The 27,103-nt window shown below is 36.6% G+C and overlaps 2 protein-coding genes across 5 annotated transcripts in view; one reads left to right on the plus strand and one right to left on the minus strand.

Moving 5' to 3' along the window:
• Positions 1 to 129: 129 nt before the first annotated feature.
• On the minus strand, positions 130 to 7,372 carry ormdl1 (ORMDL sphingolipid biosynthesis regulator 1). Of its 2 annotated transcripts, none has more exons than XM_007253245.4 (4): positions 7,264 to 7,372; positions 3,891 to 4,073; positions 2,622 to 2,773; positions 130 to 1,060 (listed from the first exon to the last, which is right to left on the minus strand). In XM_007253245.4, exons 2-4 carry the CDS (start codon positions 4,062 to 4,064, stop codon positions 925 to 927), a joined length of 462 nt encoding a protein of 153 aa, XP_007253307.1. In that variant the 5' UTR covers positions 4,065 to 4,073; positions 7,264 to 7,372; the 3' UTR covers positions 130 to 924. The 2 variants fall into 2 exon arrangements, with proteins under 2 accessions (XP_007253307.1, XP_007253306.1); XM_007253244.4 differs by lacking the exon at positions 7,264 to 7,372 and adding an exon at positions 4,935 to 5,096.
• Positions 7,373 to 8,795: 1,423 nt separating this feature from the next.
• Positions 8,796 to 27,103, plus strand: part of pms1 (PMS1 homolog 1, mismatch repair system component) — a 33,083-nt gene continuing 14,775 nt past the window's right edge. Inside the window, exons 1-7 of one of the 3 annotated variants that reach the window (XM_022680079.2) lie at positions 8,796 to 8,916; positions 10,476 to 10,618; positions 10,713 to 10,895; positions 11,913 to 12,015; positions 12,118 to 12,281; positions 21,174 to 21,290; positions 26,480 to 26,602. In XM_022680079.2, the coding sequence (XP_022535800.2) occupies positions 10,487 to 10,618; positions 10,713 to 10,895; positions 11,913 to 12,015; positions 12,118 to 12,281; positions 21,174 to 21,290; positions 26,480 to 26,602 (822 nt within the window). In that variant the 5' untranslated portion in view covers positions 8,796 to 8,916; positions 10,476 to 10,486. Of the gene's footprint in view, positions 8,917 to 10,475; positions 10,619 to 10,696; positions 10,896 to 11,912; positions 12,016 to 12,117; positions 12,282 to 21,173; positions 21,291 to 26,479; positions 26,603 to 27,103 lie in introns of those variants that run through there. The other 2 variants (XM_049485059.1, XM_049485061.1) reach the window with 2 other exon arrangements.

The raw sequence follows: 27,103 nt of genomic DNA on the forward strand, positions 1-27,103 counted from the left end.
GATGTTCTGAAGGCTTCAGAGACAATATGGACAATATTTGTGTATTCCTATTAAAAACAAAAATCATAACAGAATCTTTGTGACCAGCATGTTAAACTGTGACTGCACCAGAAGAGAAAACACCACAGATGAGCACAAATGTTTTTTTAATGGACCTATATTACATACAGGGATCTTCTGAGCTCCAATAATACCATAAATAAGCAGAAGCCAAAAAGGACTAGCTGCCTTGGTAATGAAGGAGATTCACAGTTATGTCCTAAACAAGCACACTGTTGTAATGAATGAGTATATAAACATATCTGACTTGTGGAAGTAAACACTAAAGCCTGGTTAATGGATGTTTCCCTGTCACTTAGGTACTGAGACATCAACCCACCATATGACTGACTATATACACTATCAAAATACTTGATCTAACAAACTTTGTTTTTTCTTTTCTTCAGAAAATCATGCAAGGACATCTTTATTGTTGTTTTGTAAAGCATTGATAGAGGAAAGAATATAAAGAAAAACTAATAAGCTACACGGTCCAGTTCTTACAAAGAACTGGTCTTAAAAACAGCCTTTTATAACTGTGTTTAGAAATGGGACAAACAGAAAGCATTAGTTTCTCACAGTGTAGTGAGCACCTACAAACAAAAGCAAATATGTAGAAAGGGGAATCTAGGCCAGCCCAGATTCATTAGGACTGACAGGGAAGAAAGAAAAAAAAAATTAAATATTTACTTAAGTAATGCTCAAGGCATTATCACATACGCCTGTAATAACTTCAGGTGCATCTAAGCAAAGACAGACACTAAATTATACACACTGTACAAAACTGCCTCACCACACACACAGAGGGTTCCCTCCTCTCCTAACAGGTGAGACAAAAGCTCACTGCAGAGTCGGTCTCAGCACAGGTCCCTCTGATTGGTGAGCTTAATACTTGTTGATTCCGAGGATTCGCACTCCATGGAGCTGTGGCAATTTGGGGATGAGCACACTGAGGAGGGAGGCTGTGTTTATCACAAAATGAGCGGTGTCGTATTTTGTGTAGAAGCTCGCCAGGAAGTACCTGAAGGATGCAAAAACAATCATTAAGTGACTGCAGTTAATCCTGGAGACAGCATGTTTGTAGAATGTAGACATGTAGGCGTGTACATTTCATCTACTGGACTACATCTCAAATAGAGGCAAGGGAGCTCACTTCAGAAACAAGATACTTTTTTTATTTAAAACTACTTTGGTTTACAGAAGAGTTAGGGTGATCATCTATGGGGTAGTGGTTCTTAAACTGTGTTAGAGGTACAACTGGTGGCAAGTCCGTTTTAATGCATTTGGGGGCCACAAGAAAAACTGACTGCACAATATAAAGGATAGGTTGAGCTTTAGGTTTGTTGTTTCTATGATCTGAATGTGAAACTAATGTCAGGTATTAGCTTTATCTGTTCTAGTGTTAAACACAGTGAGCTGGTATAGTAGGGTAATTTACCACAGCAAGCACTAGGGTGCATGGATACTGCTGAACATGTTCCAGTCTGGTTATATTCTACTGTCAGCAATCAGTGGGAGGAAACCCCTTGAGGGGATTCTCATAACAGTGTTATCAGAACAGTTATCAGAAAGGTAATGGGAATAAGAGTTTGAGTGAGGCCTAATATAGAAGGTTTAGGATGGAATGGACTTCCATTTCACCAGCTAAATAAGGTGGTAAGCAATGCAGTTCATGGTTGTTTTCTTTGTTTAAATCCTTCTCCGATTCTCAGTGGGAATAGTGTGTTAACTAGAAACAATCAAACAACTAATGACGTGAATGAGAGTTTGAGTTAGGCCTAATGTAGAGGGTGAGGAAGAAACATTCCATTTCACAAGTTTTGGGGCATTTAACATTTCTCAAATCCACAGGGTCACTGATTAAAAAGTGTACTAAGTATACAAAGACATTACTGCCCACAGTAAACAGAACAGTGGGTGCAAATAATGATCGTAACCGGCAGCTTCTGGCTACAAGTGTCCGTGTTTAAAGACATTTTACATTTACGTTTACTGCATTTAGCTGATGCTTTTACCCAGAGCAACTTGCAAAGTTGGTCCAATGTAGCGTTAGACGTCTTGCCCAAGGACTCTTATTGGTGTAGCACAGCATTCAGTCACACAGAGTGGGAATTGAACCCCAGTCTCCCACATGATGTGGTAACTCACTGGCAGGGAGTGGTGTTAACCACTGTACCACACAAACACCAAACCACAGGACTTGTAGCAGACAAGTGACTCTGTCAGAAATCACATCCACGTTCATTGCAGGAGGCCCAACACACATATCCCACAGGTCAGTACAGCATTCCTTAGCTTCCACGGGGCATGGTAAAGGTCATGGGACACAATACTTGTTCCTGTCCTGCGTCAATTAGCAGGTCAGTGTTTATGGTCACTGTTCTACAAAAATTCTGTTGTTCTTTATGTTGTGCTAAAATGCCAAGGCCAATGAAAAATGCTCAAATAGAGATAACTGTAACATAACATGCCTGAGAACGAAGAAACATGTCAGGGTTTGTGAAACTGAAATTAAGTCACGCTTTAAGTTCTGCTTTAGTCGATCCCTCAGCACAACAGTAATAAATTAAATATAAACTTACAAAATGATTGGAGAGATTGTGAAGAATTTTCTGGATGATGTGAACTGCACTCCATAGTCCAGCTGTTCCCAGTGTGTGAGTAATCTGGCTTTCCCCTGGTCTGGAGTTTCAAACGGTGTGCCTTTTACTGCGTGCATGAACACGTACATACCCTGCAGAGAAACACAACGTGGTTCTTCAGTCACAGGATTTATTAGTCTTGGAACTGCTGCTTAAAAAAAAATGAATATAATTGAAAAGTTACTTTATTTCAGTAATTCAGTTTAAAATGTGAAACTTATATAGACGTCTTACACACAGAGTGATATATTATAATCATTTATTTCTTTTATTGTTGATTCTGTGTCTCATTTTTTTTATAAGATTATTTAAGACCAATTGGTACTTTTGGCAGTGTGGGCAGTGTGCCAAGTCCTGCTGGAAAATGAAATCTGCATCTTTATAAACGTTTTCAGCAGAGTGCTGTAAGGTTCATCTACAACAGTGGATCAACACCAGCAGATGACAGACATGTCTCTCCAAACCATCACTGATCATCAGTAAATTTTACATTTCATTTGGAAATCAAGGGATCAGAGTCTGGAGGAAGAGTGGAGAGACACACAGTCCAAACTGCTTGACGTCTAGTGTGAAGTTTCCACCAATCAGTGATGCTTTGGAGAGACAGGTCATCTGCTGGTGTTGATCCACTGTGATTTATAATCAAGTCTAAAGTCAGTGCAGTTTTGTTTTACCACAAAATCTTGATCTATAGATTATAATTGATATATATATAGCTAGAGAAAAGAAGACAATACAAGTGTCTTACACCATTCAAAATAAGATAAAGAGACCAAGATTATTTTGCATGGAGTGGAAGGTCCAGTTGTATTCAAAAATCCAGACAGCACTTGCTTAATTCATCACTCGGGCTAAAACAATGATAGTAGGATTATTATAGCCGGCTAAAAATGGCAGGAAATAATCAGCTGAACAGCTTCTCTTATCACTGCAGTGCAGTATGCATGGTGACTGCTCTCCAAACTCTGCAAATGATGTCATGCTGGTGACCTTGCCTCTTTGTTCAAGCAAGTCATCACCTAATGTGCTGTGTGGATTGAGGAAGCAACAACAAGGAGTTGGGAGTCAAACAAATCCAGGGCACTACAACACAGAGTAAAGAGTGAAATCGCTGCCTTCTCATGGACAACGACACTTGATCGAGTGAACGAGCACCACATGGAAGAGAGTGATTGTAAGACAATGGGTTAGTTCACTGCGAACACTTACAAAATTGTGAATAACATTTGTGAGGGTCCACACAACAGGAACGCTGAAGAAAGGAATGCTCAGCAGCACAATGTGAAGCATTCCCACACCTAGTGCGTACGTTAGCCAGATCCCCCGACTGTTCATAACCCGAGTGTTGGGGTTCACCTCACTGTGAGCCACACCAACGTTCATCTTGACGTCCTGAGGACAGAATGAAGAGGACAGACACGCAATGTGTTAAAAATTAACAAAAAATGTGTGAACAAATATAACAAGGCAAAGAATATCATCGCCAAGGATAGTGATAAACTTATTTTCACTAAATGTTAGGAGGATAGGTACGGCTATTTAAATTGGGATGATTATTTTCCAATGATCTGATTGCCAATGTGCAATAGAAGATTTAGACAATTCCATTTTCTGCACTTTTCTCATGGTACACACAAAAAAAACAGCTTTTAATACATATACAGTAGTGACAACACTGTCACACTGATAACACGGATGTAAAACAGACATAAAACAGTTAACTGTGTTGCATTTACTGACATTTACAGGCTGCTTCAAACCGTTAAAGTGAAATAAACAGAGGGGTTCCTTTTGAAAACTGAATACCAGAACAAAACAGACCAATCAGAATAAGCTTAAACAGATCTGTCAGATATCCACCACTTAAAGCTAGTCTTTATCTTTCAATTTTATTAATGCATTTTATTAATGATTTTCGAAAAAACAATGAAACTGCTTTAGACCTAACATTATAGTCTTTTATATAATGTAGATATAGTGTACATATTGCAAATTTATTTTAGTTTATTTACACAGAATTAATCTGTATTTATATGCATTCCTATGTATTTTAGGGCCCCCAAGGTAGAAACACAACATTTAGAAACCTGGAACATACTAATTATCCCCTCATAACACTAGAGCATTCTAAATAGGAGAAACAAAGTATTAAACTGAATGGCCAATTCAAAAGATTTAAAATATGGAAAGCATCATAAGAGGAATCATTTGATGACAGAATAGATTACGTCTCTAAATGTTCCAATTGTCTACCTTGGTATGTTGAAAGCGGCTCTGCAGTCAGTCAGTTCTCCGTCTGAGGTGTTCACTATAGTCCATGTCAGACTAACTAGTCAGCAAATTTCAGCTAAAATAAAAAATAAAAAATATATGTATGTCTTGGAAAAGCTAGCTACAGTTTTAGCTTCCTGCCGTGTCAGGTCCCTCTTTAAATCCTGCTTGTTTACTCTGCCAGTTCAGGCCAGTCCAAAACAACCATTTTTAGAGTCAAAGTTCAACTTTGTTGCCCAACTCACTCTCCCTCAGCATTACTGCTGCCTTACATAACTTTTGATATGATAAGATTAAAACTCCTGGCTGTGTTTAGCTGCCACGTCTCACACATTGCACAGTCCCCCCCACACTGAGCTGTTTAAATGTAGGTTAAATGAGGAGATAAACGGATACTTTCACTCTGCAAGTTCAACAGAAATGTAGGGCTGCATTTACATTTTCAACTTTTTTGATTAGTTGATTGGTCAACAATTATTTTTGCCATGCCGTGCATTGTACTTACATCATAATGATTAGCCAAGAAATTTATAGTCAACTCTGAATTTTGAAGTAGGCATATAGTGGACATCAACAGCTATGTCGACTAATTGACAATGCCGATTATAAAATCGTGTCAACTGAAAATTTCAATCTCAACTAATGGTTATAGAGTAACTACAATTAGAGGTGTGCCATATCATATCATACATGATAATATCACCAACATTTCTGAATATTGTAATCGAAAATTATCTTGAAATATCATCATAATATTTTTTGCCATATGGGTCGTCAGGGTACAATTTTTTTGCTGCAAAAGAAAAATTCACACTTTATATATACTAGAGATAGATTATATATGTACAGTATTCATTGTACTTCAATCCTGGATATATGGAGTGTATTACTAGTAGGGGTGGGCAATATTATATCGTATACAATATATCGTGACACAGAAATATCGTGATATTAAAAATCCATATCATGATAATAGGGCTCTTCTGTCTTAAAAGTACAGTAGTCTATTATTTACTGTGAAGCTTTAGGTGTATTTATTGTATAATTAATTGTTTTAGTTTGCAGTTTATATGCATGCTAATTATTCTGCAATTTTTTTTGCTGCATTATATTATTTTATGCTATATTTGTTTATTTTGCCACATTATGATTATACTGTTATACTATTATACTATATTCCTGAAATTCATTAATTATTTTTCCGTTTTCCTATATCGCCAAGTATATCGTTATCGCAAAAATACCCTAAAATATCGTGATATTATCATGTTGCATGATTGACTTCTGAAAGCTCTGCCTTTTTTATATATATATATATATATATATATATATATATATATATATATATATATATATATATATATATATATAGCTGAGATCCTGGTTAAAATTAAGTTTTTAAGTTTTTTTAAGTTGTTAAAATTATGGTTTAAATTAAGTTATATAATTAATAATAATAGTATATAATTAATAAGTTGTTTAGTTGACACATTTGTAACCTAGTTATAATAGACATTATATTCGATTATGTCTAATAATCGTAGCAGTCCTAACGTTAAGTTACTTAATTCAGAAGTACGTTTTGTTTTACAGCTTTAGGTTGCCTGTTTTAGGGATCTCAGCTCACACATTTGCCCATAATTAGTTAGAGATGTTAGCTAACGGTTCCTGAGCTAGTTTAAAGCTCTGCATGCCACTACTTTCTGCACAAGCCAGTTAGCTAAGCTAGTTACCTAGCCAGTTAGCTAGCTAGCTTGCTTACGTTATGTTAGCTTGCCAGCGTAGCTGTCTGGCTAATTCGCTTTAGCTGCTGAGCTAACGGGGCAATCCTGCGCCGTAAGTTGACCTCAGATTGACTATCAGATTGTGAACAAACACGTGCATGTTTCTAATGCAGACAGAGTGTAAATATATTTAATAAGACATTAAATGTTATTTTACTCAGTTATTTTCTCCACAAAACAGCCAAACCAGACTAATGACTAGAGGTGGACAACCTAGGTCCACAAAGTAAAATTCCATCCCAGGGTTTTGTAACAACTGCATAGGCGACTGAGCTGCAGCAGCGGGACTCCAATGCAGTTGGTACAAAACCCTGGCATGGATTTTTACTTTCTGGACCTGGGTTACCCATCGCTACTAATGACTGGCATAAAAACACCGTTACACACCAGTTGATCTGTTATGACGCGGATTGATATGCTGAGAAATGTAGGTCAAGATAAAAACATTACTATTTAACCTCACAAAACTGTAGATATGAATATTAACATACAGAAAATTCAGAAAATCCATAATATGCAACGCTTACCCCGCTTTTATACCAGATCCTCGACCCTGATCCGCTGCAGCGAAACGGCCAGAACCCGCTGCCCGTCTCTGTGTGTCTGTCCAAAGGGGAGGTGAATAGGAACGATATTAGCATACACATTTGCATCCCGCCTTGTGATTGGACGAAATGCGGAACATGCAAATAAACACGGCCAACATAACCAATCGCAAAGGACAATGCAAATACTCACTGATAAAAAATACTAGAGCGCTGAAGAATACCAGAGGATAGTCCTGTCTGCAGAGCACAACATCCAATCACAGAGCAAAATGCAAATTAGTGTTAGCATATTGGACCAATCAGCGAAATTCTGACGTTATCGACACACCTACGACCCAATCAGCGCAGAGAAAACAAGGGGGTGTTGTTTGGGTATTTGGGTATTGATAATACCAAAATGTAAAATGTTGAAAAAAGACGCATATGATATACTTCTAATCAATTATATTATATTTTTGGCTTAACTGACATTTTAACAAACAATCAAAACAAAGAAAAATATATTGCAATATTTTACAGCGCAAAGGGAAAAATATTTTTACAATAATTAATATGTTAAATCTGAGATTTATAAAGGTTTTTTTTAACGTTTAATTTTTAAGAGTGTAATGCAATTTCAATAATTTGTATATCCTGAATTTATTTAAAAAATAGACAAAAATTACCCACATTAGCACTGAGAAAACGTAATACCATTTTTATTTGTATATACTTACAATCAATTATAATATTTTTTTGGCTTGACTGACAATTGTAACCGCAAATCAGAGCAACACATTTTTTAAAAAGTAAAAGATAAAGCCGCCAATTAAAAACTTAAATCTGAGATATACATTTAGTGCAATTTATTGATTTTTTTTTCTCTTTTTTTAACTCTCGGGTCAGAGTTAATTTGACTTTTTTTCTAATTTTATATTAAAGAAAAACACAACTCAGCCGCACTTGCCTCTTATTAATGATAACTGATATTATGGTCAATGAACCAGAGAGACTTCTTTACCCCTTTATCTCTGAACCAACTTGACCTACAATAGAAACAGCCAATCAGCGCAAAGATTAAAAAGAAGGGGTCGTTTATTTGTACGGACTGACAAACCCATTCATTTTATTTATTTTTATTTTTATATAAAAATAAATCACTGTAGCAAAACACATAAATCACTGTGGCAAAATATTAACACGTATGAAATACATTTGTGGTCAGTTATATGACGATCTGAGATTGAGAGACAAGCCAAACAGCCAATCAGCGCAAAGACTGAAAAGAAGCGGGCGTTTATTTGTACTGACTGACAAAACAGTTCATTTTATTTTTTTATATTTCTGTATTAAAAAGTAGGTTATTATTAATCAGTGTAGCAAAATATTAATAAGTACTAAATATTTTTGTGGTCAGCTATATTACAGTCTGAGCTTGACAGACATGCCAAACAGCCAATCAGGATAGAGAATGAAGCTGACGTGAAAAAGGCGCCTTATTGTGATTGTTGCGTTACTTCCGCTGTAGCAGTGTGTGTGTGTGAGTGTTTGTGTGGAGGAGAGTTATGCTCTGTGTGGAGTTTTATATTTATGGATGGGTTTCTATTTATTTTATATGAAATATTAGTGTTCCTGTGCTTTGAGAGTCTGTCCGTAAGTAAAGCTTATTCCTGTATCAGCTGCTGGAGTGGTACACTGTGTGCATGTTACTGTATCTGCTGTTATAAGTCACTGTTTTCTCCATATGTGGTGTATAACTGGTCTCTAGCTCGCTAAGTTAACTATATTTAGTTATTTTTCCATAATAATGTACCTAATGTATCGTGGCCACGTTAGTGCAAGCCTTTTTAGACCAACAGCATAGTAATAGTAAAGCTTGTTAATTTAAATAATCAGGTTAGAACTTATTACACCACAATGTAGTTAAGTTTATAGTGGACCTGAATAAAACTATTAGCTAGGGGTGGGCGATATGGCTCTTAAATAATATCACGATATTTCAGGGTATTTTTGCGATAACGACATACTTGGCGATATAGGAAAACAGAAAAATAATTAATTAATTTCAGGAATATAGTATAATAGTATAACAGTATAATCATAATGTGGCAAAATAAATAATATAGCATAATATTGCAGAATATTTAGTGCATGCATATAAACTGCAAACTAAAACAGTTATACAATGAATACACCTAAAGCTTCACAGTGAATAATAGACTACTTTTAAGACAGAACAGCCCTATTATCACGATATGGATTTTTAATATCACGATATTTCTGTGTCACGATATATTGTATATGATATAATATTGCCCACCCCTACTATTAGCAGTGCATTTATACTAAAATCAGCTTAATATATAATGCACATTTTCAAGTAAAAGAAAATCTTATTTTAAAAATCACCCATTATTTTATTTTATAAATTATAAAATCTACATATTTTTGGACCACTTAGGAGTTTGAACACCTTCTCATTCAATGATTTTCTTTATTTCTTTATTTAATACATTTTATGCATTGTAGATGACTATCAACACTATGCCATATTACTATCTCATTTTTCCACTAAAAACACAAAAAACTTTTTGCTATGACTCTTTTAATTTTTGTTTTAATTGTTTAAGAGGAGAGTTAATCATACAGTCCAGTAATAGAACCAACCAGAAACCTAACCTATCCTAATTATTAAAAGAAAAAGAAATATTAAATGACAAGACATAAAGTTATCATTTTCATATTTTAACAGCCACTAATTGTAGAGGATTTCTAGGTAGCTGTATGGACTGAGATTTTTTTTTCATTTAATATTACCCTTTTTTTATTTATTTTTCCCTTTATTAGTCCCTTTGTACTGTACATGAGTGTCACCCTCATTTCTTAAAATGAACTAATGTTTTGAAGATTTTCAGGAAACACAAAAAACAAAAAGAAGTTGTATCAATTATATAGATCAGAACTTGTCTGACAATCCTAACAGCCAATCAGAACAACAGCAAAAACATGAGGTCATTATTGGGCATTTTGTACTGATTGTAATAGTAGTATATACTAAAGCTACAAGTATGTACCTCTGAAAGGGGTTTTTATTGATCATAATTTTAGTATGACATACTCTTAATGTTCATCAGCAAATTAATTTAGAGTGTTCCAAGTTAATAGGGACCCTAAGAGAGAGTTGACCACACTGTTTTTCTCTGTTCTTTCAGGTGAAAACGTCATGAAAGCACTTTCAGCAGAGACTGTGCGTCTGCTCTCCAGCTCGCAGGTGATCACATCGGTCTTAAACGTTGTGAAGGAGCTGATTGAGAACTCTCTTGATGCTGGCTCTACAAGTCTCGAGGTTAAATTGGTGAGCGTGTAAATTGTGCATTATGTACAGTTATATTAGTGGAGGAAACAGCAGTATTTGCATATGTTGTTAATGCAGAAGGTTTTAATTGTAGGAGAACTATGGTTTGGATCGGATTGAGGTGAGAGACAATGGCTGTGGAATCAAGTCTGCTGATGCTTCTGTTATGGCAGTGAAACATTACACATCTAAGATTTCCTGCCATGAAGACTTGGAGCATCTAGAGACGTATGGCTTCAGAGGAGAAGCTCTGGCATCCATATGTGCCATTTCTGAGGTACTTGCCATTTCCTTTTGTGTGTATCTGTTCCATATACATTCTTGTTTAATAGTATTTTACTAATGTTTAATAGACAAAAGCATTAGATTTATATTTTTAAAAGCAACCTGTTTTTATTAACAGAAATATTTAGTACTGTATAGAATATTTATCATTTTAAGAGACAAACAGTTCAGTTAAAACAATCTCTATCAGTTTTATAAGACTTTTATAAACCCAAACTCAAGAACTCTGTTTTAACTGTAAGCTTAAGTAACATCATGGTTGGTAGTATTAATATGTTTTACCAGTACATTACCTCACATTGCACAGACAGGCCTAAGTAATTTACACTACAGAACAAACTTAGTAATAACATTATTATTTATTATGTTAATATGTTATTCCGTTAGTGTTGCACTAAATATATGAAAATCCAGTAATATAATCCAATGTAATTTTATTGTTTTATTTTTTCTATTTTATTTTCCTATAGTTTTAGTTTATCCAGTGTTTTACTGACTGTAATGTTTATCAGTGCTTTACTGACACAGCTCTTACAACTTTAATAAACAGCAAAAGATATCATATCATACAATTTAAAGTAATATTAATATTGTAGTGTTTAGAGCTTTCCAGAGTTATAAAACAACAGCAATAATTGACAAGTTATCTGTTATTTTTACTGATGCCAATAAAATCACAGGCTGTCAGTAACACTGTTGGATCAGTCTGCATAATTGAAACATGTCCACTTTGCTAAGAGCTCTTTAGATTCAGATTCAACAACATACAGAAAACACACTTTTAGACAACTTTCCCCATGTTTATTACTGTTAGACACTTAAAAACTACACGCAGTTTAGAATCAGCCTGGATTAAAAATCACATATCACTTAAAATTAGTTTAATAAGTTTAACATGCATAACAAAATCTCTTTAAGCCTTCCAGCTCTTATTATATAAAGCTAAAGGTAAACTATATATTTTTATTCTTCTTTTTTCCTTTTTATATTGTTTTCTGTCCTTATCTAGGTGGTTGTTACAACCAAAACTGCTGCTGATGATGTTAGCACCCAGTATACACTCGACCTCAGTGGTCGTGTCATCTCTCAGAAGCCGTCACATCTTGGCCAAGGTAAGCAATCCTTAATCCACAAATTATTCAGTTTAAACTGTTAATAAAAACAAAAAAAACAATATGATTTATTATTATTGTTTTTTTTTTTTATATATACAGGTACTACTGTGTGCGCTCTGAAACTGTTCAAGAACCTCCCCGTCAGGAGACAGTATTACTCCAACTCTAAAAAGTGCAAAGAGGAGGTGAAGAAGGTGCAGGATCTGCTGATGGCTTATGCCGTTATCAAGCCAGAGCTGAGGATTGTGTTTACTCATAATAAGGTTTGTTATGAAACCTAAATTTTTTTTTCATGTCAGTTATAGGTAGTAGTGGGTCAGAGCGGTAAGATAAATCGTGCTTTAATTTTAATTTGTTATCACAGTATGAGCTCTACAGTAAATGCTTTGAAAGAGCGGGGATAATTCTGTGAGTAAAAGCAAACTCAAATTACCTGCATTACCTGCACACAGCAACAGAGGGAGCTCTTCATAACATAAGACTGGAGGCAGAGTGAGGTTGAGGTCCACAGTGAATTCACACTGAATGCACACACCAAAATTCTTTGGTGACTTCTCAGCTTTGGTAAAAATAAATACAGGCAAGCAAAGTGCTGAAAAACCTTTGGGAAATTTAAACAGATTTAAGATTTTGATTAACTTGTTTTACATTGATATCAGAATATCCATATATAATAACCCTGATATCTCAGATTGTGTGACTATATTGGCTGTATTTAAAGTGGCACTAAACCCTGATTGTAGCTGACTCCACCTTTAGCTTAAATTTAAAAAGGCTTAAAAAAAAATGGGAGAAGCATTTTGGAAGTGGCATTGGGTGATGTATGGGTTTAGAGGCCGGGAAGAAAGAGGAGCTGATTGGCTGAGCTGCAGCAGTGTACTTCTCATAGAGGTGAGACGCAGATGGTTGGACGTCAGCAGGGGGGAGGTTTTATTGATTGTCTGATTGTCTGATTATCTGCGTATTGTAATGTGTCTGTGTACCGAAGTACATGGAATCATCATCCACGTCTATAACACAGTTGAACCTGAGAGGGCGCTGCAGAGGCGGAAATTACCACAATAAAAGCATTTTCTTAAAGATTAAAAAATGTTTATAAAAAAATTAAGAAGGACTGATATGTTTCATTACTTTAAAGGAACACATTTCAGCTTTTAATGCAAAAAAATATATATGGTTTAGGATTTAGTGGCTCTTTAAGGGGGAACAGAAACTTCATAGTAGTATTCAATTAACACATGCAAGTAAATAAAGTACTTCACTTTTAAGGAAATTTGTAAGTGTATTGTAGCCTTTTGGGAAGTTTAATCAAGCAATATACAGTATAAATCATATAAATGTTCTTTTTTTTTCTGTGTTCAGTGAATCTTTTAAGGTGGAATAGTGGTATAGCTGTAACTATAATGAGTAAATACAGTAAATAATGTTATCTATATTTAAACAGAGCATTGCTACAAGAGTTTTGGGTTGATGCCAGTGTCTGATATTTTTAGATGCGAGGCACCTCTCTCTCACACCCTCACTCTCTACATAAATCATAACTAAATCATCACTAAAGATTTCACTTGACTTTCCAAAGCACATTCCTATTCTAACCTGTAAGGACCCCAGTAGGCACTGTGAGTGTTTTAAGGTATTGTTCCATTAGGTAAGGTGAATGCCAGTGTGCTGAGGGCTGAATGATGGGTGTGTGCACCTAAATACCCCTTTATTTACTTCAGAATTCTTCCTGCTGCTGCTGCTGTCTGCAGTCACATCATTAGTAAAGATGAGTGATGCCCATCTGCTGGCAGTCCTGCATGCCCCTGCCATGATGTTTTAAAAATGAGCTGATATGCTTTGAATCATGAGCCGTTTTATGTTATTTCCACACTTTCCTTTTCCATCAGCTGCTGAATGCTAATAATTCCTGGTCCTAAGTCCCGGTCTAAGGGCTTCTGATATTTTTAGTAAAGTGGTATTTGGTCTTTCTGCTTTTACCATGATCTGGTAATATGAACACTGCTTCTAATGAATGCTTTAAGCTAATTTAAGTTGCACCAATTTCCGACCCAGATGAACAAATGCACAAACAGCTTGTTTTGTCTCTGTAGAGAAAATAGGACTATTGTGCGCTAAAGAGATATGAACTCCCCAGCATCAAGCTGTGGGGCAGTGGATCTGTGTTCTCTGGAATGATGGTGCTCCATCCAGTACTTTTTGAATTAGTTATAGAGGATAGAGGTGGGCGATGTGGCCATAAAATAATATCACAATATTTCATGGTATTTTTGTGATAACAATGTTCTTGGCATATACAGAAATGTATTTCTATATATTTTATATACTACTGCAGCAAAATATATACTGAAGTTTTATTTAGTGTAAATATAACAGTTGCATCCATTCAATAGAATAGACATTTGTCTATTTTGTAAACGGTGACTTACTTAAAATATATATTAATAATATGAAATATGTTTTATATTAGATTTTTGGACAGTCATTATAAAGAAACACACATTGTATTGTTTGTGAATCGCAATACACTCTTAAAAATAAAGGTGCTTCAGGTGATTCTGTAATAACATGGAACTTTTGGTTCCATAAAGAAACACAATTATAGTAGAGTGTAATTATTTTTTTGAAGGTTTGATATAATTGTGAAGGTTCTTCAACCTCACAGTCTCTGTGGCAAAACATGAATCATTAACTGGTAAATCAGACATGGTTCTTATGTGGCATCAAATAAGCAACTGAAGCAGTTTTTTGTGAAAGGGGCACTAAACCCCCTGATTTTTGCTGACTCCACCATCAGTTAAAATTTGGTGATGTATGGGTTTAGAGGCAGTGCAGGAGGAAGTGCTGAGTGGCTGAGCTGCAGCAGCAGCAGCAATGTGCCTATGATAACAGTAAGACCCAGACGGTTACTATTTTTGCGTAGTAGAGATTATTTATGGTCTGTTTTTCTTGCATTTTTCAAATATCCACTTCTGTCATCTGCCAGGTTGATTACTATTTTTGCACACCAATACATTCCAAAAATGAACAAAACACATTTTACCACACCGAATATTTTGGCTCTGTTTAACATTTTGCAGCCTTATGATATTTTTGCATTATTGGCACTGACTTTTATTTCTCTCTCGGTTGAGGACCAAAGAACAGCAACAGTCCTAAAAATAAAGATGCTTCAGCTGGTTTGTTGAGTGATGGCATAGAAGAACTACTGCAGAAATGTGAAAGTGTTTAAAAAGACTAGAGCTGTCAACGGTAATGCGTTGACGCCCGTGATGTATCTGGATATTTTTACCCGACCTGACTAATTGAATTAATTGCATGAGTCAAGTCAAGTTAAGAGGCTTTTATTGTCATATCATCTGAGTACAGGTACACAGTGTAGTGAAATTACATTACTCCTGAACCATGGTGCAACATGGGACAACAAGCAATAGACAACATAAAGTGCAGGAGTGGCAACAGTGCAACATAAAATATAAAATTATAACACTAAATAACAATAAATACAAAAGACGAGACAATTTATAAGACAGGACAGTGCCGTACCGATACGGTATAATAAAGTGTATAGTGAGGATAAGGTGCAGAGATGTGTGACATACTGTAACATATAGAACATATATAATCACAGCAGTTACTGAGGTAGAGTTTATAGTTTTTGAGAGTGCAGCAAATATTGCTGAAGGAATAAAGACATTTTAGTCTCTGTGTGCTGAGTGGGTGTGTGTGTGTTGGGGTCAAGTTTAGTCTTTGTGTGTGTAAATGATGGTGGTGGGGCGTTCAGTTCAGTTTTGTGTGAGTGTGTTGGGTGTGAGATGGTGGGGGGGGGGGGGTTCAGCTCTGTCTCTGTGTGTTAAGGAGTCTGAGAACCTTTTATAGAGCTTGGATAGGCATTAGAGGTTAAATTTGATATTTTTCAGAAATTACAGTATTTTGATAGCATGGTTATCATGGGCAGAGTATTGAGATGGTATTGTTGTATCGTGAGAAGCTCTATGATTCTCACTCTTACTAATTACAGTGTCATAACTGTCTGTGTCAGATGTTTTACTATAAAAGAGTTACAGACGCTTTTCTATCACCATGTATATGTGCCATGTTCAGGAGGAAGGGCACAACATGCTTTTAAAGAGCTCACCTTTGATCCATTTTCCAGCTTGGCAAGCTCATATCATGTCAAATCATCTTTACTCCCTGTCGCTCCAACACACCAGAAACACACAGAGAGATACATAGGTAGATATAATTTCAACCAGTTTCCAGAAAGCTTTTTTGAGTAAAGATCATTGTGACTGTTGGAGAGGTCAGTGGTCGGTGTATTTGTGTATCAGTGTACCATTCACTCAGAACTCAGGACGTTATTGATGTACATTAAAACAATGAATAGACAAAATCTCATATTTGAAGCTGGCCTTAATATTACCCATTATGGTAATTTAACAAGAGGAGCCAATTAATGTGAATTAGCTTTTGTGTCAGCTTTAAAATAAGTGGTTTTATTTTAATTCTTGCTTTTTTATGTAGGATATAGTTTTTTTTATATATATTATTTACAGTGTCTGAATATTTACTGTTCTTGACAATTGATGTGTAATTGTATTATTGTGCTATTACATTATCATTTTATGTCATGATGATTATTTTTGCCAGAACGATATATTCTTGGACAAATCATTTCAATAAACAAACACAATTATTGTAATTTTGTCTAAGTTTAAGCCACTGATATAATAATAACATGGTAGCATAATAAAGCAATTGAACCGTTTAACAGAGCAATGCATTTTATTTTATTTTATATTATTAATAACTAAGGAATTGAAACTTGGAAAACTTGAACTTTTATATATCCTAAACCAAATAATAAGTATATACATATATCCTAAATAAGAAATATTTTTTTATTATAAAATAGGCAATATTAAGTTAATGTCCATATTTTATATGACAATTTAATAACAGAATTATTGTAAAAGGCATATCTTTAAAAAAAAAAAAGAAAACTTCATCTTCATGACAAATTTTTGCCTGCATCATGATGATTGGCCACAGGGTGGCCTCATGTATCAACGAATAGCCTACACTCCTGATCCCACTTTGTAAAACTCGTGCTTTACACCTAGTTATTTACTCCGCTATGTTGAGCCTCACATCACAACCCTGTTTCAGCCAACATCAATCAGCAGAGCTTTAGATTTGTTTTCATATGTGGGATGTTTTCTGCTGCTCGTCTGATTGTAAATTTGTTTATCGCTGATGATTTCTCCTACTGGTCGAGGAGGTCATAAATATGTTCTTGGTTCGATTTCAAGAGTCAGACCCTGTTAGCAGTCAAAGATAACATAAGACGTGCTCGTGTGCCAGGAGATAAATTCTGACAGCACAGCCGGACGGAGGGAATTTTCCGCCACCAATCACGGCCTTCCTGGAAAGCAGAGGCTGAGGTCTGGTACCCAGACATGTTTTGCATTGGACTTCCATCCATGAGAAACATTTGAGGAATGTATTAGTCGTATGCATGGGGTGCATATGGTTTAATATGTGGACCTGTGTCGGCATGCTGTAACGTTGTATTAGCTTAGACCCAGTTCTGAATATTGGTACAAAGTTTTTAATTGAATCAGTTAAATTAATTGTGCAGCTTATTTATGTTTTTTTTTTTTTATTGTGATAAGGTGACACAATACTTTCTGATGTAAATTCTAACTTGTATTTTAACATCTTCATGTAGTTCATATGAAGTTATTAAAAACATTAAGCATTCTGTTTTCTGTAGTAACTCATAACATGATCAGGGTATATCATCACATATTCACCCACTAACATTTCCACGCCCAGGGTTGGCAGGTATAGAACACAACAGCATGCAACCAATGAGCTGTAGCCATGGAAAAGTGCAAACTGGCTCTTTTCTCCTTAACAGGTAATCACTGAGCTCCAGTAAGGTTTGCAAACCATAGCTAGGTAATGTATCCCCACCTCTAGCATAGTATGGACAGGTATTTTAATGCAAAGAAATAAAACATTGCAGACATATGCATTCGCTGATCAGCGTACAGAATATGACTCGTCATTGTTTGCCACTGTTTCACCTGCGTGAATGGCCATTGTTTCAAATTTGGACTGCTGCAGCCATAAATTGTTAAAACAGTTGGAATAGACCTCTAGAAAATGAAAATACACTTTTTAAAGGAGCTAGTTTTATCTCCAGAAGTAACATTATGGAAGTAAGGTCAGATGAACACACATTCAGTTACTGGCCTGTGATGCTCTCAGGATGTTCAGTAGATATATGGATTTAGATTTAAAAGAACATCACCCTGAGCTTTTTTGGTTTAATCACCAAATTGTTAAACATTTGATTACTGATTATTGGTTATTGATTGAAGCCTGTGTTCATACTTATCCACATTAGAAGTCGAGGAAGGAAAGTGGCCGCCTTATGCAACAGCTAGATTAACCACTAAGCTTAATCATATAAGGCTATGGCTGCAGGCCTAAGGCTGTCATATAAGCCTAATGTAACAAGCAGAGTGGGTGTGAGGTTTACTGGCTTGATTTTAAGTGCAATAGCAGATTGGCTTTAAGAGCTACACAGCCATGCAAGCGAACGGTGTATGGAACAGGTGGTCATGTAAGTGATACTTATAGAGAGTTTTCAGGCTGTACGGCTGGGTTCACGGTGACCTCCGCCTAACTTTTTAATTAAATTAATGCAGGAGATCGTCAGGGGAGGAGCATAGAGTAATTTCATCCAATCAGCACTTCCAGTCGTATCTCGTATCACAAACGTTGCACTTCGTCCAGGCTTGGGTTTCATGAGTTCTCCAAAAGCTGTTTACTAGACTGATCCTTTTACGCTCACCAAATTGTGGATTTCATAGCCGAGATGCGTGCTGTGCACTGAATGCACTTCAGAAATCAACACCTTGGATATATATACGTGCTACTGGAAGTGCCAACGACAGGCAAGCGCAGGGGTGTGAAAATATGTGTCCATTTCTAATGCAACTGCCCTCGCACAGGGATGACGCTCACTGACGATCGAGAAATATCTGAGTCAGATATAATGTGGACTTATAGACATTACTTAGAAAGATTAATAGAAAAAATAACTGTATTTCTATAAATTTATTTTACCCTAGTTGCCAGTTGCTTTTTAGTATAATGTGCATCTGGCTGTTATTAACATTGTATTAAAATGTTATGATGAATGACAGTGGCAATATATTGTATATTGAATATTATTAACTATTCATCTAGACAATAAGGATGTTTTTCATCATCTTCATCATCATCATCATTGAGGTGGAACCCTAATTTACAATATAGCTAAAAGCCTCAGAGAGACTAGAAGGAAAGTAATGCATTAAAAATTCATATTAAATAAGCAACAATACAATATGAATAAAATATAAACTATTAAAAATAGAACAATAAATATGAAAAATAACAAATATAGGTACAAACTAAATTAAATATTTAGAGCTAAAATAGTTAGAAAGTTCAGATTTAAAAACGTACACTGTAACTAAAAGCAGTCTTACCAATCTCAGTAAACTGGTTAAGTAAGGTATATCTTTTACAGTGAGCAAAGAGGTAATATATGCTCAATGAAGTAATATATGCTTTAATTACACAGACAAAAGCCTTATAGATAAACAGCAACCAGTGTATTTCCCTTACAGAAAAAGAGGACCATCTGACTCTCTCAAATAGCACACTGTGATAAGTAATGTATGGGTCTTATTTGCATTTGCTTATTTGCAAAAACAGAAAGTTCTACCCTTTAAACATATTTTTGCAAAATAAATCCTCAAATACAAATGCGAAAAATCTGATTTAAAACTTTAATATAAAAACTTTAGATCACTTTACAGGATGCAGATAAACACAAAAAAACAGTAGAAGGAAAGAAGAATTTCTCATTTTGAAGTAAGTATTGGTAGTTAAGAACTTGTGAGCTAGTGTGAAGGACAGAGCTTGGTACCCACCTGTGTTCCAGTGGATGTGTTCAATTCCATCAGCAGCTCACCTGGTTACAGTCATTAATCACTGATTTGCCAGAGCAGATTTTGATCTGATGAGGACTATAAATAACTCTAGACTCTTATAAAAAGATGATTTAATAAATGCAGTGATGCTGATGATTGGATTTAAGTAAGTAAATGTTGTGGGATTGGTTGATGCTGCAGTTGGTCTGCAGGTTTAGGTTCAGCAACAGTATGTGCTTAAAGAATGAGGTCAGCTGACTACCTGAATATGCTGAATATAGACCAGGTTATTCCATCAATGGATTTTTTCTTCGCTGATGTTCACGGCCATATTCCAAGATAACAATGTCAGGATTTATGGGTCTGGAATTGTGAAAGAGTTCAGGGTTCAGGGAGCCTGAGATCATCATTTTCACACACGGATTGAGAGAGAGTTCACCACAGAGTCCAGATCTTAACCTCATTGAGAATCATTGGGATGTGCTGGATGGAGAAGAGAGGCTTTGTGCAGTGGTCAGACTCTACCATCAGCAATGCTGCTGCAAGATCTTGGTGAAAAATTAATCCAGCAACACTGGATTGAAATAAATCTTGTGACATTGCAGAAGCTTATAGAAACACGTAGTGTATTTTTTATTTTACTTGTTACTTACTATGTTATGGTATTTATTCTAGTGTTATACTCTGTGATAAACTTTTACTGGACAAATAGTGAACATTTTTATTCTTACTATACAACAACCTTTGCATTGTTCTGTATTTTTTTATTTATCTATTTATTTGTTTTGTGTTTTTAATTATTAGGTCTTACAATAGTCATGAATGTGTCTTGTGTTTTGTCTCATATGTCTGTGAAGCAGTTCTGTATATAAAGAATTAGTTGAAGCATGCAGGCACAATAGGAGAATTAGGTAAAGTTGCTGAAGAATGCAAGAGCAATAATGCCTGAGCTGACAGCGCAGATTTCTGTGCCTTTACACAGGTTGATTTCTTAATTTAATTTCTTAAATTTCTGAAATGTAAAGTGTGAAAGTGTCTAAAGCGTTAATCGCGGATCGAAAGGCTGTGATTAGTGGCTAGTGTGTGAGCACGTAATCCCACAGGTGGTCTTATTTTAGGATGAGAGAAAATAGCTTGACCCGTTTTACCGTGTTGTTTCAGGCCACGGTCTGGCAGAAGGCCAGGGTGTCGGATCACCGGGCAGCGCTCATGGCCGTGCTCGGAGCAGCCTCCGCGGCCAACCTGCTGCCTGTCCAGCATCGCCAGGAGCAACCAGAGGTCAGTGACGCTCTGAGAAAACATGGGCGAAGTTATGGTTTCCAGCGAGAGCAGTGGGGTTCCCGTGCACAGCTAGCGCCAGAGTTCAGAAGCTGTAAGGTTTGGGGGTGTGGGGAATGTTCGTTGCACTGTTATTTCACAGATTACTGTTTTTTATTTATCTATTAAAAAAAAAAAAACGATAAAACTTACGCTCATAACCTAAATTTACATCCCAGCTCTGCGAGGAGAAAGACAAATGTTTGGACAATCAACAGATTACTCCGACCATTGCCTCTCCCCGCGGTCACATCTTAAATTACTCCAAATGAATCAACAGTGAAGCCTTGACATGTCATGTTGTGCTGAATTTCGCTTTAAAACATCGCTGGGCTCCCGCTGAGCTGCAGGGCTCAGGGACTCATGTAACAGTTTCGTTCTGTACGGCTCTCCCGTCCCCGGAGTGCTGTTTCTCTTCCTTTTACTTGTGCATTCCGCAGCAATGAATTTTTGCATGAATGACTCAGCATTCTGCCCAGGTAGCCCCTTCAATAAAAAGCCCATCTCAGAGGGCCTGCGGGCAATAGCTGAACTTTGGTCATGCTTGGATTTATGTCAGCTCTGACCTACGCATGGCCCACTTTGAGATCATGAAAGCTATGAGGTACTGTTTAAATAGCCACGCTATATTTCACAACCATACACTTTTTAGAATATTGTGTATCAGCATTTGGGGCAACGTTTCATGATGAATAACCAATAGAAATAGACAAGCTGAGTAGCTGAGTGATACAGAACCAACAAGTGAAAGAAACATTTGGACTTAAGAGTCCACTTCAGTTTCTATTTATAGATATATGTTTGAGTAAAATGAACATTGTTGTTTTATTCTATAAAGTACGGACAACATTTCTCCCAAATTACAAATAAAATATTGTTATTTAGAGCATGTATTTGCGGAAAATGAGAAATGGCTGAAATAGCAAAAAAGATGCAGAGCTTTGAGACCTCGAATAATGCAAAGAAAACAAGTTCATATTAATAAAGTTTTTAAGAGTTCAGAAATCAATATTTGGTGGAGTAACCCTGGTTGGTTTTAATAACCGTTTTCATGCAGCTTGGCATGTTTTCCTCCACCAGTTTTACACAATGCTTTTGGATAACTTTATGCCTTTACTCCTGGTGCAAAAATTCAAGCAGTTCAGCTTGGTGGTTTGATGGCTTCTGATCATCCATCTTCCTCTTAATTATATTCTAGAGGTTTTCAATTTAGTAAAATCAAAGAAACTCATAATTTTTAAGTGCTCTCTTATTTTTTTTCAAGAGGTGTATATATGTAACCCACAGTAGATTATTGCATATTTGCACATTTTCACAGATGCATCAAAATCCTGCAACAAATGCAGCCGTGATTTAAAGCAGGCCCGCGTGGGCCGCAGTGCATGCGAAGGGAACGCATCAGAGGGACATAGCTGGGCTGTGCTGGCCCCGAGCCACACCCCTACTGTGCTGGCACCAATTATACTTTCACAGGGCAACGAACGCAAGGAGAAAGCATTCACTCACATGGCCGGCTGTGTGGCATACACATTCCTTATTACTCCTACAACCCTCACCGTCTCTGATTTCAGACCAGGTGATTACACTGGTACCTCACCAACATCGTCCTCTTCCCCTTTTCCCCTTTTCCCCTCAAACACACATGCACTCGCAGGCATACTGGGAGGATTTAATGGTTTTCTTCTTGGGAAAAGGTGCTGCACTGTTGGTAATTGAGCTGCTGTGGAGAGCTGGTTTCTGCTTGGTCACGGCAGGTGTAATCTGCTCACTCTGCTAATCCTGCCTGACAGATGTGGAGCGTGGTTCCTAGGCCATTTTATAAAAAATAAAAAAAAAAAAGGGAAAATTTGTTGTTTTTGTTTTGGAAACCCTCCTTCAGTTCGGGTCATTATATAAGCCAGTGACCTTTTCCACCTCTGATTCCCGTTGCGATAGTTGCGTGTTCTGTTTTCCCCAGGCTCCAGCGAAAGTCCTGGCTTTTTGCAGAAATTATCCTGAGCAGTGTATCACAATTATCATAGGGGTCATTTAAGTGTAAAACAGAATGACTCTAAACCCAGCATTTAGGCAGAATTGCCCTGTTGGAGGGGCAGCTATCGTTAGTGCACACATGGTGCCCTACATTCTTATCACCAGTGTCATGAAAAAATCTAGCATTTAATAACAAATAGCTAAACTATCCACTTTGCTTGGAAACATATTTTGAAAACGGGTGGGACCAGGTCACATGTTCACAATACAAGCCACATTGCTCAGATCCGATTTTTTGCTCAGATCTGATTTGGCTTTCTTGACTGTTCACATTCACAAATGTAAGTGAGCTGTATCTGTGTGTAATGTAAACGAATCTGTTCCTGAAACGCCTCACGTGCGCACAATGATACCTGTATAAACCTCACCTTCTTCACCAACAAAAAAATATATATAATGTTTCAGAGACGACTCGTAGCTTTACAAAGGGAAATTGATGCGTTTGTTAGCAGCTCGTATGTGGAGCATCTTTTGCTGGAGTGGGAAAACAGTAAACAGCTGGTCTGAAGTTCATGTTCAGGTCAAGGAGGAGATAAAAAAAGGACAGGTGGTTTGCTTTTGCTGTTTTTTTGCAGCTATAGCTGCACAGCTGCACCAAGAGAGGTACGAGAGAGAAGCACGTAGCACAGAATAAAAGAAAAAGAAAATGTATGGATTCCGATTTGACCATATTGCATGTCCGTGGATCGAATACATATCCGAATTAAGACCACATATGAAAGTGACTCAAATCTGCTTATTTAAGCATTTATTAACTGACAGCACAATTTACCACTACAACAGACGCCTACTCCCTATAGCTTCCACAATACAAGGCTTCTTTACTCAAACCAGTGCTGGAACACTGCTGTCAAAACATCTTGTCAATTACCAAACTGAAAGTACATATCTGACCCCCCATCACAGTATCTCATCCCATTATATTTGCCATGTCCCTTGGAAGCTAAATAACACTGCTAAATATCACTCGAGGAATATGCTTTTGGGGTGTCCTGCATTGAACATGACTTCTGAATTCTGCCATATGTATAGTTCTGGACACCTCCACTGTCTTTACCACCACCTGAGGGTGTAGATGGTGCTTCCTCACCTTATCACACCTATTGTGCTGCTGATTGGCACAGGCATCTCTTGGCTAATTTATCAAAGCTAGGGATGCAGCGCTTTCCTCCTATTGATGCTGCATTGGCAACACTTTGGAAAAAAGGTGGTGGCTGATTTCACATGTTTCAGAGCAAGCATGTGCTGCTCTTTACCCACCTAGTGACACAAAGCATTGTTAGTGTTAGTGATAGTGATGGTTATTGAAGACCACATTTCTTGGTCTAATTGAAATCTAGTCGAAAAGTAATCACTACACATTAGAGCTGCAATTAGTCGATATAATTGACAATGGCGATTAAAAGAAATTGTCGATTTCAAATGTTCACTGTCAACTAATTGTTCATTTGGCCTGCATCTCCAAAGGTGCCCGAGCACAACAGATTACCTATTTTCTCACCAAATATCAGCACTTTCCACATATAAAGGGCATTTAAAATCCCACATTCAATTGTTTCTATCGTTTTGAAGCAATGGAGAAAGCGAGAAACAGGAGCTCTAACCACTACAAGCAGGGCATAGAGAGCTAATCGTTGATTAACTGACTAATCGGAAAATAATTGTCAGATCATTATAATGATTACCAAAATAATCATTAGTTGCAGCTCTACTACACGTTTGAATCCAAGTCTTTCATAACTGAGTGAGCTGTGGTCCTGCAGTTGTCCTGGGATTGAATTTATAAACTTGTTCGCTTGTTAAAATTTAATACTAATGCAATTACATATAATCTAACAATAGTAAATAAAGATTTGGATGATATAAAACAAAGATTTACATAAAGCTCCCGAAGTTTTTATTAATTAGCTAGCTTTTTCCCCATTTCTGTAATTCGTCTGTTTAATAACTGAATCCCTTGTTTCCCAACCACTAGCCTGCTACGGTCATGTTGATATATAAATTTAGAATGATCTAAGGTCAGTTTGTATTGAGGAATTAGGCTCTTGTGTTTTGTGTCATTGTGCTTTTCCAATTACATGAATTGAATGTCATTGCCAAGGGCCGTGTTGGCAATGTGGCCCACATCCTGTTATCCTGGAATAATAGCTTCCATTCAGTATGCGAAACTCGAGGGACAGGGTCACCTGTGCCACAGTAATTGACAAATGTTGTAATGGCAAAGTATAGGTAACAGAAGCGCCTATTGTGGAAGTTACAATACCAGCAATTATAGTAGGAAGAAACGGCAATTAAACACGGCCACTTGCAAGCCAACAGCTGCGATTGTTAATTCATAACGCTGCGCTCCAGCGTCCCAATATAGGAGTCATTTGGAACCGTTTCTCATCTCAACACTTTCCTGGTGTATAACTGCGTCGTGCCAAGAGTGCTGTTTTCATTGCAGCTTGTAGGAGCCTGGCAAGTGCCTGGTTACGAGATGACAAATGTGTTCTGACTGGCCAGTGAAATCGTAATTAGGCACTGAGATGGTGTCAGAGGCTCAACAGGGTGTAATTTTGTTTGTTTGGAAAAAGCTCATGCGGGCCTTAATGTGCACTGACAATTTACGAGGACTGTAAAGGTCAAGCGGGAAGAGACTGAGGGAAGATTTGGTATTAAAATATGCAAAAACTGGATTTTAACCAGTTTCTTTCTCTCATTCAGGACAGAAAAACACAGAAAATGGGTTCTTGGAATTGAGTATTTTTAATAAATGCAGAGAACTCACTGGCCCTGAGATAAAGCTGCCCACTAGCAGCCCCTGCTGGCCACAACATCTTCTGGGGGGCTTTAAATAAGCTATAAAATGCCTTTATTACAAAGGGATGCACCAAATATTTGGCAATAAATATTATTTGATGATATTATTTTAATGTAAATTGGGGAAAAACACTTAAAAGTCTAAATCATTGTATTTATTTATCAAATCCACAACCTTGTGCTTAAGAACTCAGCACTCTAACTACTGATTTATAAATGCCCAACTATTTAGTGTCAACTAATTATCAATTAATTGATGTACTATAAACCTCTCCATGGCCTGAAATAACTACATCTGTATTTTCCTGTTTGATCAGATTGCCATTGAGGGATACTTCCCAAAACCAAACTCCGATCTCAACTCAACAAGCTCCAATACGTCGGACAAGACTTTTGTTTTTGTGAACAGTCGGCCTGTGCATCACAAGGACATCCTGAAGGTTTGATTACATGTCTTCTCTTTAGTTTATAGTTTATAAAATGACATTTCTGGTGATATTTTGGGGTTATTTTGTTGAAGTACACAGCGGCAGGTGCTAAAAGTAAGAGTAAAATTTTACATATTACATATACATTTACTGCAAACATTCATAAAACTCCCTTTAATAGTATTTTAGCTGAACGAAACAACTTTGTATTGGGAGTAGTGAAAGCTTTGCTTTTGCTTTTCTTTATTCAACCACAAGAACATTGATGTCAGACTGAGTATTTTTCGCACTACAGTGGGCTGAATTACCTGCTGAATTAGAAGGAAAACATGGCGACACCCTTGTTCCTTACTAGTGTAGCTTAAAATGCGCCTTATAATACGGTGTGCCTTATTGTCTGTAAAATACTGTAGGTTGTAAAGCATTGGCACCCTATTTTTTTTATATATATTTTGCCATGTGTTATTGGCTTTTTACCTATTTTTTATATTTTCTGCTCTGGGACAGATTCTT

This window comes from Astyanax mexicanus, chromosome 11, assembly GCF_023375975.1.
Source record: "Astyanax mexicanus isolate ESR-SI-001 chromosome 11, AstMex3_surface, whole genome shotgun sequence".
NCBI classification, from domain to species: domain Eukaryota; kingdom Metazoa; phylum Chordata; class Actinopteri; order Characiformes; family Acestrorhamphidae; genus Astyanax; species Astyanax mexicanus.

What these genes read in the sequence shown, in the direction of transcription:
- ormdl1 (XM_007253245.4), bottom strand. Translation starts at nt 4,064, where the DNA reads ATGAACGTTGGTGTGGCTCACAGTGAGGTGAACCCCAACACTCGGGTT. An exon ending in CAAATGTTATTCACAATTTT is followed by an intron (nt 2,774 to 3,890) that starts GTAAGTGTTCGC and finishes GTTTCTCTGCAG; the next exon opens with GGTATGTACGTGTTCATGCA. An exon ending in ACAATCTCTCCAATCATTTT is followed by an intron (nt 1,061 to 2,621) that starts GTAAGTTTATAT and finishes TGCATCCTTCAG; the next exon opens with GTACTTCCTGGCGAGCTTCT.